Consider the following 14,657-nt stretch of genomic DNA (forward strand, 5'->3'; position numbering starts at 1 on the left):
CGTTTCGGGTTTAAATTCGCTTAGGATCCCCCAACGAAGAAATCCTAAAAAAAAACTCACGCAGCCAAAGCGGCATTTTTAAGACCATCGATATTTAATCCCGCGTCTTTAATCGCTTGAAAATTTTGATATTAGGTTTGCTAGAAAATGGCATCTTTCTAGTAGCATCTGACTTATAGCTGCCTTGGTAACTTGCTTTACCAACGAATGTTTATTTGCATGCAAATAGAGCGTATTATAGAGCGTTTATACCGTCATGCAGTTTAGATTCTTCCAACTGTGGAAGAAACATGCAATCGTTGTACCTTTTTTCCATGCACATTTTAAAACGCATAGTAAGAATTGTCTTTAGCAATAGCTGCTAAAAAATTTTGGTATCAAGCAACGCAAAAAAAAATTGAAACTGAAAGAAATCGAAAATTGAAAAAATTGCATTAATAAATCACACGTAAACTGGATATTGTGCATCGTTTTAATATTTGAATTACAAATAAAAAAAATCGATCTAAAATAATTAGAGAACATTATATGGTTGCGCAGAAGTGAGCGCAGCAAACGAGTGAGCAATATTCTCTTCAACATGAGGAATAAATCATATTTCCAAGCAACCATGTAATATTCTGTTTACTATAATGAACAAATTATAACAATTATAACATATCTTTCCGCACGTAAAAAAGATGCGTAAGGGCTGCTTTCCACTGTCGCGGTTTTTGTACGTACCTTTTACGCGTGCCTGTAATATATACGTGCAAAAACGCGACAGTGCAAAGCACCCCTATAAGCTGAAAGCTACCCTAAATATCTATCAATGTTTTACTCAGTCCCTATTGGCGGATCGTTATTAAGGTTTAATGTATATAATATATAAATGTCAAGAGAACAGTGTTCAAATCACCCCATTCGTGCTCGTTTTTCGAAACCGTTGACATTAAATTTCATTAAGACAAAATTAAACCCTTCTAAAAATATAAAAATTTATAAAAAAAATATCTAATGTTTCCTTATACCTATTCACGCTTTCGAGCGATCGCTTTGAACGGTTTAGGTGGAAATTTTCCCGCCGCTTTACCACGTTCCAATGTCGGCATGGGATCATCTTCATTGACCTCAAACTTATACCGCTTCAACATTCTTGATATGAAGAACATTATCTCTGCTCTGGATAAATTTTCGCCAGGGCATGATCTGCTACCAATACCAAAAGGCATAAATCCTGGCTTCACACGCCATCCAACGAACTTCCCATTTTCATCGATGAATCTGTCGGGGTTGAACACTGAAGGATTCTTCCAAACATTTTCATCTCTATGAATGCAGTGGTAATTGAAGAAAATGGTTGTTTCTTTTGGAATGCGATAGCCTTGCAATCGTGCTTCTTTCACCGGGTTATGAGGAAGAGACATAGGAACAAAATACGAGTGTCGCATCACTTCACAAACAGTCGCTTGCAAGTACGGAAGCTTAGATATATCTTTCCACTGGAGCACTTCATCCCCCTGCAATACTTCGTCGATTTCGTTTTGAAGCTTTTTCTGCAAATCTTGATTAAGTATTATATATAGCAGGAACCAAACATAAAACGTGGCAAATGTATCAGATCCGGCAAGCATGACACCGGCCGATAGAAAGGGAACACAGTCTGTTTCCACTTTAAGATGTGTGCACCAAGCCATTAAAGATTCCATGATATTTTGATATTCTTCCTCGTCAAAATCGTTTGGATTTTTTCTTGACTTGAGAGAAAAAGCTTTCACTTTCTCTTCCGCCGCTGTTATAAAAAGTTTTCGTAATTCATCTTTTAAATTATTGATACCTCTTACATGTTTGGTAGGAAAGTGCTTTAATACGGGAATAAGACGATATAAAGGACCGGAAAATATGCAGGAGAAAAATGCTTTGTTAAAAGCACGCAATTTGCCAACAGTACCATCTTCAATGTTATTTGTCTTACCAGTTATCCAACGATAAAATATAGAAGTTATAGAGCTCTCGAAAATGTCTGAAGGGTCAAAAGGCTGCCCGTTTAAGCTTTCAACCGCCTTGGAGAATTCATCCAGTTGGTCGTTTACATTTTCATGTATAATCTTTTTCCCCTCTCCAAAAGTATGCAAAGCCTTTACAAATGCTTGACGCTTAAGTCGAAATTTATTATCCCAATCGCTTGTCGCCAGATCTTTTTCTTGTAATATTTCGTTTAGTGGGTACATCACACTCGGAATCCGACCTTGAAAAGTATCTTTTTTTGTGAGGAGAGCTTCTCGTGCAGTTGCTGCATCAGTTACCATTACGACGTTTTCTGTAGGAAGAACAAGTGTAAAAGTGTTTCCATATTTTTCACGAAACTTATCGGCTGAGAACGGAAGATCATCGTCCAATATCAAAAGAAGATTTCCAATGATGGGAAGTGGAAATGGACCTGGAGGCATACCACGTCTATTGTAGCAGGTCTTCAAGAACCATGTAAATAATATGATCAAAATGGAACCAACAACTTCTAAAATCATTCTTCCTACATCGAGTGAAAAAGTAGTTTTGTTAACTAAAAATGACGAAGAGATGCGTTATATAAGAAAAAATTTGCATCTTCAGCAGTATTTTAGATATACACATAGCACCGAAGCCGCAAACGAATGCGTAAAGAAGGAAATAATTAAAGGCGTTGTTGACTAGATTATGTATTTGTTTGCCTCAGGGTGATCATGAAGCATGGTGTTTGTTTGCGGTGTTTGTGTTTATGTTTAAAGAATGGTAGCAAAGTCCACGAGACAATGGACTTAGGAAGTCTTTGATCCACAGGATTGCGGTACGGACGTTAAACTTCTGGCTTAAACGTCTGGCAGTGTACGAAAGTTAAACTTGTGACGGCATGCGTAGCATTTTGGGTATTATTGCATTGTAAGTGGCAAGAAAAGTCGCATAGTGTAACGCCGTTTTTAAGTGGTACAAGATTCAACAGATCTTATCTGTGCTTGCGTATGTACAGAGCTTCCTTCCATGTGAGGAGGTGTTATCAGTGTCTAGTTTGGCAGCTAGGGATATTATCATGGCGTGGCTTTCAATAATCGAAAATAGTTTGGCATCATTTTCAGTCTCATGAATCACCGTAAAAAATAAAACCCCTACAACTAGAAAAACGACTGAAACTTGAAAAACGGCTTGAATTTCTCGATTAAACCACCTAAAGTGAACGATCAAAGCAGACATTCTCTCCACCTTTGAGAAGATTCACATCTGCACGATGCCACATAAATGAACATATATACACATGGCACAATGTTACGTTTCATCTTACTGCCCGACTCCAGGGCAGCCTTAAGAACCACTGTAGCTTGAAAAGTATCAGAAAACATTATCGTCCTAACAAGGGTAATGGTGTGGTTATAATGGTTATTATGGATTGAGTATAAGATTATTATAGAACTCCTGCTTCAACATTAATAACGATTAAATATATAGCTTTATATTATTGTCAGATGACCCTAAAAAGCTGTGTGGAGAAGTGAATAAAAACTTACTTACTTTAACAAGTACGATCGTACTATAGTGGACCGGGAACTGCGTAACCGAGTTTAATTTCTGAACTGCATTGTATTTACAACAATGGAGAGGACAATGTATTTCTAATCGTTTGCGTTTACTTATATATAGGCTGAATATTAATGATATGTATATATTATTTGCTGCAAATATATCAAGAATTGCTTGTAACTTGCTTCAAAGGTCAAAAGTAAAAATTCAATCTCCGTCAATCTATGCGGAATATTGCTTAGAATAATTGTGCCAAGTTTCATTCCGATCAAACAAGTAATGCTAGAGCCTTAGGGTTTTTTTAAAGAGCGTCGCCCCCTAACAACAACAACAAAACCAACAACAACAACAACAACAACAAGATTAGCAGCGGTTAGGGACCAGTTCCTGGTCCAAAAACAAGGCTTTATATATAGATGATAAAGTTTATCAGAATGTTATACCTAAAGGGTCACAACCAGCAAGATCATTGAAACAAAAAAGACCTCACACATTTATTTACTATAGCTATAGTACATCACAAAGACCAAATTAATGGCGAGGCAATGGGCTCTCCTTTAGCTCCTATTCTGGCTAATCTTAGAGAAATTGGGTTAATAATTTTTCGGGGGAAAGCCTCTTTTCTACCGGCGTTATTTGTGATGACGCGTTTTGCATGTTTGAAAACGAAAATGATGCGATTATTTAAACTCACGCGCCATGATATTATTATATCAGGTAATCAGGTTTACTTTTGAAACGGAAAAAGATAACAAATCTCGTACTACATTTTATCACAACTGAAACTTTCACGGGCCTTTTGCTAACTATTTTAGTTTTACGTCATTTCGGTACAAATTGGGTCTCAGCAAGATACTTGTAGTTCGCATTTACAAAATTAATAATACTGAAGACGGCCTTAATAACGATCTGAAAGAACTTACTAACACACTTCAACGCAACTCGTTCCCGTAAAATCTGTTGTTGAACGCATCATTAATTCCTACAACAGAAGGCAAAACGCAAAAACAAGAAACAATCCTAACACCAATTAGCCTAGTCAACAACCCAACATTCATTATTTCCAACTATAATACATAGTAGGACATTACTCTCATAAAACTACTATTTTGCTACTTCTCACAAAATCAAAATAATTTTTAGTTTTTAGGATGCAATACCTAGTCATCCAAAATTCCTTGCGGTTAATAAATTTACATGCGCAGGATGTAATTCCTGTTACATTGTTGAAACCACCCGTCATCTTGCCATAAGGATCAAAAAGGCAAAACAAAAGCTCACACATCTACAAACACCTAGTATAAAACCCTAGCTGAAAAATTACAAAAATGTAGGGAAAAAAAGGCTATGTGCAAGTTGGTGTGACCCCGGATATTATGGTTAGAATGTGTTAGAATATATTCGTTACGTTAAGTTTCAGCTTGCTTTTGAATGCATGAATGGACTCAGCCAGTCTGGTGTCGATAGGGAGACTATTCCATAACTTAGCTCCACTATATTTAAAGCTCTTTTTCAAAAATTCTCTTTTGGGCTTAGGAAGAGCCAGATCTGTATGAGTATTTCTAAGTTAATAGTTAGTTTGCATTTGATTGCCTCTAATCAAGGTTTTTTTTAACGTGGGACCTACGTAGTTGTTCAAGACTTTGTACATTAGTATTGATTTACTAGTACGATTTACTAGTATTGATTTACTAAGTTGTCCCAATCGAGTTTATCCCTTACGTTTTGATCACAGACACCCCAAATAGGAGAACAATAGTCAAAGTACGGTTGAATCAGAGCCCAATAAATTGTTTGGAGGGAGGTTGTTGGTGCGAATGGTTTAATACGTCTCAATGTACCCAAACCTGCACCAACGTTTTTGCAAATCACCTTAATATGTGGACTCCAGGAAAGATTTTCGTCTAGTTCGAGCCCCAAACATGCATGTAAATGAGTGAACTCTGGACATCCGTCAGTGGCGTAGCCAACATCGATAACAGGGGGGCCCATATTCATATATTCATGTTAACAGACTTTAAAGACAATTGATTTGAAAAGAAATTAATCCTGCGTATCACGAATATATGAATATTGGCCCCCCCAATTATCGTTCTGGCTACGCCACTGATATCCGTTGGTTATTCAATGTCAGTGGATGATCAGAGGTAATTGACTTAATACGATGTTTGGAGCCAACAAACATTATTTTAGTCTTAGTTGGATGGTGTTGTAGTTTATTTCTAGAAAGCCATTCGCCAATTCTATTCAAATCGGTTAATTCAGACAAACTGTTAGAACTGCAACAAATTTAATTAGGTAAATCATTGATAAAAAGTAAAAATAACAGAGGACCTAAAATAGATCCCTGCGGTACCCCAGAACAGTCCTTTTTGACGATGACATTATATTATTGACAATGCAGACTTGTTCCCTAACAGTTAAGTAAGACTCAAACCATCTCAACTCAGTGCCCGATATTCCAAATTGGTCTTTTAATTTATGAAGTAAAATATTATGATCAAGTGAATCAAAGGCCTTGCGAATATCAAGAAAAACGATGCCATTCAATTGACCATTATTTTCGTAGAGAGCATCGCACATCTGAGTCAGGGCAGCAAGAGTTGAGTGTTTAGGCCGGAAACCATGTTGATATTTTTAGAGGAGTGAATTGTCATTAAGAAATTTGTAAATTTGAAATTTAAATTACAAAAAATGTCTCAAGTATTTTACTGACGATAGGTAGGATTGATATAGGGCGATAGTTTTCGCGCTTTAACCTATCATCAGATTTGTAAATAGGAGTAACCCAGGCTTTCTTCCACTCATCAACATATTGGCCTTTTTCAATAGAAAGATTAAATATCCTGGTTAATGACGGGCCAACAATATCCGCAGAAAGTTTTAAAGTTTTGGCAGCAATATTGTCTAGTCCTGTGGATTTTGAGATTTTAAAACTTCGCAATTGATGTATTACCTCCTCCTCATTAACTTCAGAAAAATTGAAAAGAAGATGGGAGTCAAAAGTAGGGCTAAGCCTAGGGTCTTCACGACCGAGAAAATTTGTGTTTGGGGAATTGTCTTCGGATTTATCTGCACGTTTTACCTAGATGTTGACAAAAAATCATTAAACGGCTCGGATTTTGATTTGTCGTCTGAAATGACAGAATTGTCTATGCATGTCTGTCACCGGAAAGCAACTTGGTACTAAGCTTGCAGCACAAACATTGACCTTTAACAAAATTTAACAAAAGGCTTAAGAATGAAAATATTGATCAAGTGAGGTGTCAACCTCGACCATGAGTTATGCGGAAGATTGAACGAAGTTTTACGGAAGATTAAACGATTTTTCCAATAGAGCAAAGAAAAAAATATTATAACGTGTTCATAAAGAAAGTGATGTTATACGGTGTAACTATATGGGCGAATACCACGACAAAATTCTAAAGTTGCAGAAACGTGCAGCGGGAACAATTGTCAGTTGCGAAGAATATTCACGCCGTATAGACTATAGTTTGTTAACGATATTTCAACAGGTTAATTGGCTTACATTTCAAGATGAAGTTGAAGTAAATAATTTTATTATATAGCAAGTTTCGAAGTTCATCTGTTTTCAGAATCTTATTGGTTAAAACTACGTTTACAGCAAAATCTTGTTTGTCAGGTTTGAATCAGTTTGATAGGGGATTCAGTAATACTTTTAACAACTGGGGGTCGGTTGTATAAGAGGTAGTTAACTTTTAACTATAGTTACTGGCAGAATTGGCCAATCAGAAGAATGTATTTTCTAGTTAGCTACGATTCAATTGCTTAAAATGTCGTTAAGAGATACAACCGGCCCCGCGAGTTCCACCTGTCACATTACAGCCGATTATAGACACATTGCAGCTAATTTGAATTTCAAAGGTGTTAGGTTTTTTTTTACTCACCCTTTATAAAAGGGTGTAGATAAAAGGCGGGCGCGGACTGGCGGACGCGGACTGGCAGACGCGGACTGGCGGACGCGGACTGGCAGACGCGGACCGGCGGACGCGGACTGGCGGACGCGGACCGGCGGACGCTGACTGGCGGACCGAAAAAGATTATATTATTAATTATTGTGTTATTAATTAATGATTACATTATCACTTATGAATATTATTATACTTTTTGCTAATTATTTAATCCACTATTTTCTAAATATTCTACGTGCTCTGGTAACAGGCAAGCTCTAATTTCTTGTGGTATTTGTACAAGAGAGGGTGCAAAATATGGTTGTCTTTTCTTTAAGCATTCCCGGGAGTTTCATTTAACTCTCAGGTTCCATCATAATAGGGTCTATTCGCATAAGGCATAATCACTAAATCCCAAGGTCCCAATTTGATCGAGAAATCACCCTAGGGGTCTTTGAGTGCGCGCACCAAAAGTTTACGCTTATATTACGATAACATGTAAAGTCATGTAAAACAAATTAATAAAGGGATGTTTTATAGTTACAATTACGAAAATTGACCTTTAAATCTTGGCTGCTTCAGACGAAACACTATACCGGTTTACAGTATCTTTTGATGTGGCGCTGTACGCATCAATGAAATTAAATTCACATAGGCAACAAAGCAGCTCTTCTCACCCGAATACCAGTTAACGAGTTTCTTTTGTAATATCGCACGTCTGTCGCTAAGTTAGCATCCGTTTTTGTTAAAAAAAGATTCATGTATCAAGTGAAGAAATGCTTTGGATGTGGGCAATCGCTAAAACCAGGAGGGAATATAGGGCTCCCCCTTGGGATTTAGTAATTGTGTCATATGCGAATAGACCTTATTACGATGGAACCGGAGAGTTAAAGGAAACTCCCGGGAATGTTTACTACCACGTAAACAGTGGGTGCTTAAAGAAAAGACAACCATATTTTGCACCCTCTCTTGTACAAATACCACAAGAAATTAGAGCTTGCCTGTTACCAGAGCACGTAGAATATTTAGAAAATAGTGGATTAAATAATTAGCAAAAAGTATAATAATATTCATAAGTGATAATGTAATCATTAATTAATAACACAATAATTAATAATATAATCTTTTTCGGTCCGCCAGTCAGCGTCCGCCAGTCCGCGCCCGCCGGTCCGCGTCCGCCAGTCCGCGTCCGCCAGTCCGCGTCCGCCAGTCCGCGTCCGCCAGTCCGCGCCCGCCTTTTATCTACACCCTATATAAAGGATATAAATATATTTTATACGCAATCAGGGATGACCATCAAACGCGTAGTTTACGAAAGAAATGATTTTATGATCCCATAAACTAGCTTGCACGCATGTATCTATAATTTATTGTATTTAAGTTTATAATTATATCTATTTTACGCTATATAGTGAGAGGGCCGCTTGTTGATCAGTTGAATTACTCCTTTGGTGCAATTAACCCTCGTGATATAAAGCAGTTGTTTGATTAGACTTGAATACACATGATATTTACCAATTTATTTAGTTGTAACATGGAATCACCGGCTCTAAGCATTCACTCTAAAAGAACTATTGCCCTCAACATCATTTGGATCCTCTATATTCCTGAGACCCGAATCAAGTATAAGATTGAACGATCTTCCAAACTCACCTGTTGTCTGTTCAAATTTAAAGCCTCTGGTTCATTACAAACAGGCCTTCGAGCTGGATTCCTATACCTTTAAGCTCTGAACACAGATAAATGCTGGTATAAATTTAAAATTTTACTAGGCTTGTTACACTTTGCGAGCCGAGCAACGAATGACCCAGCAGGGTTTCCACAATGCAAGGAAATTTCTTGAAATTGGCAACCACAAGGGAGGGAGGGGCCTGTTTTAATATAATATTTCATGCATTCTTTTCAAAAGTTCTTTGTTTCTCTCTTTTGTCATTGCCATCCCCCTAAAAGGACAATCGTATGCAAATAAGTTGTGGAAACCCTGAATGACCGCAAAGGGAGCGAGAACGCAATATAACAACGCTTTGCATAACAACACCTAACTTCCAGATCACGAGTGGTTTTTTCGCTATTAATATACAATGTTTGTGCATTGGCCTTCTCAGTTTAATAAGATTAAAATCTACTCAAGTAGATTAAAATGTAGTCACGCAATTGTTCAAAATCAATCACGCGATTTCTTGTTGCTATGCGAAAGATCATAGGAATCATAAAATTATTTGCAATAACTCATAAGAAGTCGTGTTTTATTCGCAACAACCCGTGAAATGATGAAAATCATAGTTTATTCAAAAATGACAGCCTGCAACGAAACTTGGATCTTCAATGCAGCAATCAATGAACTAAGATTGTATATTAAGACCCCGTTCACACCAGAACGAAAGTTTCCGGATTCATCACGAAAGCGGAATGTTTTAGTACCGGATTCATGTTATCCGGTGTCACAGGAAATTTGCCCCCCCCCCCGAAAGTTTGGCCCCCCGGGCCAAATTTCCTAGGAAATATGCCCCCCGGGCCAAATATCCTAGGAAATTTGGCCCCCCCTTCGGAAATTTGGCCCCCTCTAAAAAACATAGTTTACCTTACCATTTTAAAGCTAGAGAACCGTAAAGTGTATAAAAGTTTTAAGTGTATAAAAGTCTATCTAGCCGTGGTTTGAGTTACAACTTACAAGCAGGACTGACGGATTTTATATGGTGCATGTTACCAGTTTTTGTGTTTGCCGATTGTTTTTAAACGTTTTTTATGCAAATTTGTATTAATTACTCCCTAAATGTTAGCCGCATGCACATTACAGAAACTTTCGCCAACGCATGTTGTCGTCGCTTGCTAAAGTGTGGTTGTTATTCTGACGAATTTCATATTAGGTTCAGAAACTTGTTGAATATTGAGTCAAAAGTTCGCGATTTCAAAACTATATCTATTTTATATATATATTGAGAGTATAAAGTATGTTATCGAGGGGGACCAAATTTCCGAACTGTGAAATACGTGATTTGTCCTCCCCAGAAATTCTTAATTTGGCGACCTTATGAATTATAGGCTTAGCGGTTATACATACATAGGAAAGGTTGTTTTAGGAAATTATCACTTATTTATTTATTTTTCGATTAAAGCCCCTAGTAATGTTATGATAATCCTAGTAATAACCTTAGCTAGATAATCTTAGCTCTTCGGCGAGATGAAAAGTTTTTACACAAATAAATGAAGCAAACTAAGTATGAATACAAACATTTACGATCTTGCTTTTAGAAGAAGATTCTCGAACTCATGGATATAAAGTATATGTTTTCGAGGGGGCCAAATTTCCGAAAGGGGGGCCATATTTCCTAGGAAATATGGCCCGATGGGCCAAATTTTGGGGGGGGCAAATTTCCTGGGACACCGGAAACTTTGAATCCGTAAAAGTTTGTGGAAACTTCGTATCCAGAAACATTTGAATCGGGAAAATGTTCTTGTGTAAACGCTTTGCACGACGAATCCGAAGAAATTCAAAATGACAATCAAACAATTCTTCAAGAACAAGTAATATGAGTGTAAACGGACAAATCCGCATACAGAGACAACTAAAGTGTAGTGTAAACACCTGACGAATCCGATACATGTGTGTAACAATGAATCCGGAAAATTTTACAAATCCGGAAACTTTCGTTCTAGTGTAAACGGGGTCTAAAAGTGTTAGAGATTTTTAGTTTGCGTTTACTATTGTACGAGGCAGTATTGCATGGCATGGCACAATGTCCTATGTAATATGATACGAGCGGCGTTGTTTTGAAGTACTTGAAGTTGATTAATCAAGACAGCATTATCTTTATCACCCCATACGATGTCTGCGTAATCAAACAACGGCAAAATCAAGCTATTATACAAAGTAATTCTTGAATCATGTGGGAATAGATGTTTAATTGGTCGCAGAGCTCCTAGGCGCTGACAAACGTTCACATTTAGCTGATCAATATGGTCCATCATCAACTTGGCATCCGTTCGTTTGTAGGGAAATCCGTTTTATCTTTGCAGGTTTTTGATTACTACCAAATATAACAAATTTACATTTGGTTTCATTTAATGTTAAAAGGTTTTCGTTGAGCGACTGGCTTAGTCTTGCTAGATCGGAATTTAAATTGCCTTTAACTACCGATACATCAGAAAAAGAAAAGTAAATAACAGTATAGCATAGAGAGAAACGTTACAATGTTTAATACATGAAGGCAGGTCGTTCATATAGCTGACGAATAATAAGGGACCCAACACACTTTCCTGAGGAACTCCAATGCATACAGATTCCACAGACGAGTAAACATTTCCAATTGCAGTTACTTGAGTTCTATTTGTAAGATATGATTTAAGCTAATTCACAGATGTATCATCAAAGCCGGCGATTTTCAATTTGTCATACAGAATTCCGTCATCAACGGTATCAAAGGCTTTAGTTAAATCGACTGAGACTGCCCCTGTAATAAATCCTCTATCCATATTTGCCAAAATTGAGTCGGTAAAGTTTACGAGAGCAATTTCAGTCGAACTTTTGGGTCTAAACCCAAATTGAGATGGCGACAATAATTTATTGTACTGTAGATAACTATATATTTGTGAATGAACCACTTTTTCGTGGATTTTACTAACAATGGGGAGAACTGTTATTGGCCTGTAGTTGTTTGGATCTGTTCTTTTACCGGATTTAAACAGGGCAGTGACCTTTCCACATTTCCAAATATCAGGAACATAGAAGAGGACAATGAGTGATTGAAGTGAACAAATTGGTCAGTACAGGTGCAAGTACATTGGCAGAATCCTTCAACAGACGGGCACTAACACGATCGAGGCCAATAGCTTTATTGGTTTTCAACTCAGGAAGATTTCTGCAAACAAATTGCTCATCAATAATACCAAAAGCAAATGAGGCCTGAGTATCATTGACAACTTTTGACGTATTGACCCGATGAATGATCCCAAATCTAGATTTAACCACTGCAGCTAATCTGCTTCCGATAGACAAAAAATGCGAGTTTAAAACTTCCGCAAACGATTTAACATCAGTTTGCAACGCACCGTCAGATTCAATACTAGTTGTAGAAGCAGATGACTTGAAACGTGATGTAATTTTATTCAATGTTTTCCAGAGTGCACCAGAATTTTTCTTGTTTTGTTCCAATGATATATATGTTCTCGGTTTTCTTTTGGGATTAGGTCGGTCGAAAATCACTCCTGGTTCCCAGATACGCTTGAGGGTGTTCCAAACATACACTGGTTCAGCTTTTTCTAGGATTTGCTTATCATGACTGGCCCTCTTGTTATAGGTCTCAGCTTGTTATAGGTCTCAGCCAGCTTCGTCTGGCGCTGTGTGTTGGACTCTTAGCTTAATGGACATGTATTGATTGTAAGGCAGACCTCCCACTCGGTAACAGCGATCTTGGTTTACGGCCGAAAAGGAGCTCGTAAGGCGATGGCAACTGATTGTCGAGAGGGGTAATTCGGTACATCCACACAGCTGCAAAAGGACACTGTTTAGTCTCCAACGCTTTCTTCCAAAGTGATTTACAAAAGGTCAACACTTTTTTTGGCCAAGTTGCAGGTCTGATGGTGATATGGCGAACTAAAGGTCAAGGTTATATTGCTTCGTTTACATTTCTCCTTGAATTTCTTGCTGACAAACTGACTTCCAAAACCAACCATTATGATTGATGGTAGCCCATACTCCACAAGAATGCTGGTGAAATGACTGGAAATCGTAGATGCGGACATGTCACTCAAAATACGTATGACCATGAATCTTGAATAATAATCGACAACCATCAAACACTTTGCTTTGTTGAATTCAAAGATGTCTGCGCCCAACTTTTCCCAAGGTGATGCCGCCAAGTCTGGTTGCATCAGTAGTAATTTCATTGGCGCTGATTGGTACCGGTGTTTGCAGGACTCGCATCTTTTTACCATTTGGCGGATGTCGCTTGATATGCCTGGCCAAAAGACTGCTTGCCTAGCAAGGGAAAAGTGGCAATCCCTGAATCCTTCCGAGTCCTGGTGTTGAAGACAATCAATGGTGGTCATCAAGGTGAAACTAAATGTCTCATCTCCTTCAGGATTAGACCATCCTCCAAAACTAAATCATCAATCTAAATTCCTAAAAAACTAAATTCCAAAAATCCCATAGTTCTTGTGGACATTGCTTTCTGTAATTGGGCCACCTATTGTAAATGGTATCCTTCAAAAGAAGCATTGTTGGATCTGCGTCGATTGCTGACTTCACTTGATTTACATCAACAGGATGCGAGTCATGCATGATAAAGTGAATCGCATGTATGTCATTCTCGCAATCTTGGGTTGCATTCTGTTTGGCTGATGCTACTTTCTTCAAGGCATACTCGCGACAAGGCATCAGCAACTGGAATGTCTTCTCCACGTCTATACTGGACTTTGATGTCATACTTTAAACATCTTAGCAGCATTCTCTGCAACTGAGCTGGGGCCTCCGCAATGTTCTTTTTGAAGATCTGCTTGAGTGGGGAATGGTCAATTTCTCTAGCACAAACATCACAGCTAGACATCCTCAATATTGGAATATTTTGCTTCAGCGTCATCAAGAGACATTGAAGCCATGGTCACCATCCTCTCATTACCACCAGAGTCGACCTGTCTCAACTAAGCGCCCAAGCCTTGCTGACTGGCGTCACACTGCAGGATTGTTCTAACGGCTGGATCAGGGTCATAATACGACACAAATTGTGTTGACTTAAGCTATACTTTGACCGCATCAAGTGCAACCCAATTGAAATGCACATCTTTCTTTACCAATTCTCGAGGGGGTCCGTTAACTTGGCAAGCTTTGTAAAGAAACGATTAAGATAAGTAATTAACCCAAGGATTGACACTGAACAATTCTTTGGTAGAGGTTAGGGCGGTAATGTTCCTAATTGCTTCCAACTTCCTGAGACAGTACATAACCATGAAAATTAACGCTTATTTGCCTAAACTGTAATTTCTCAGAGTTTAGACTCACATTGTTCACTCGACTGGCTTCAAGCATTTTAACGAATGCCTGGTCGTGCTCTTCTCCGATACTACCAGAAATGATAATATCATCTGCTATCCCTGTGACATTGGGAATATCCTGATATATGCCATCTAGCCTTTGCTGAAATATGTCGTCTTTGCTGTCCTTTCTTCTGCAGTTCTTCGTGTTGTGTGTCTTGCTACGACAGCTACCGCACCACTTCT

The 14,657-nt window shown here is 38.1% G+C and overlaps 1 protein-coding gene across 1 annotated transcript; it reads right to left on the minus strand.

The window, feature by feature from the left end:
• Nucleotides 1-464: 464 nt before the first annotated feature.
• LOC114523419 (cytochrome P450 2F2-like) lies at nucleotides 465-9,237 on the minus strand. Its single transcript, XM_028544324.1, has 2 exons — nucleotides 9,096-9,237; nucleotides 465-2,512 (listed from the first exon to the last, which is right to left on the minus strand). The coding sequence occupies exon 2, from the start codon at nucleotides 2,505-2,507 to the stop codon at nucleotides 1,011-1,013; it is 1,497 nt and encodes a 498-aa protein (XP_028400125.1). The 5' UTR covers nucleotides 2,508-2,512; nucleotides 9,096-9,237; the 3' UTR covers nucleotides 465-1,010.
• Nucleotides 9,238-14,657: the final 5,420 nt, after the last annotated feature.

The sequence above is a fragment of the Dendronephthya gigantea genome, unplaced genomic scaffold (genome assembly GCF_004324835.1).
Source record: "Dendronephthya gigantea isolate DGI-Jeju-01 unplaced genomic scaffold, DenGig_1.0 000027F, whole genome shotgun sequence".
NCBI classification, from domain to species: domain Eukaryota; kingdom Metazoa; phylum Cnidaria; class Anthozoa; order Malacalcyonacea; family Nephtheidae; genus Dendronephthya; species Dendronephthya gigantea.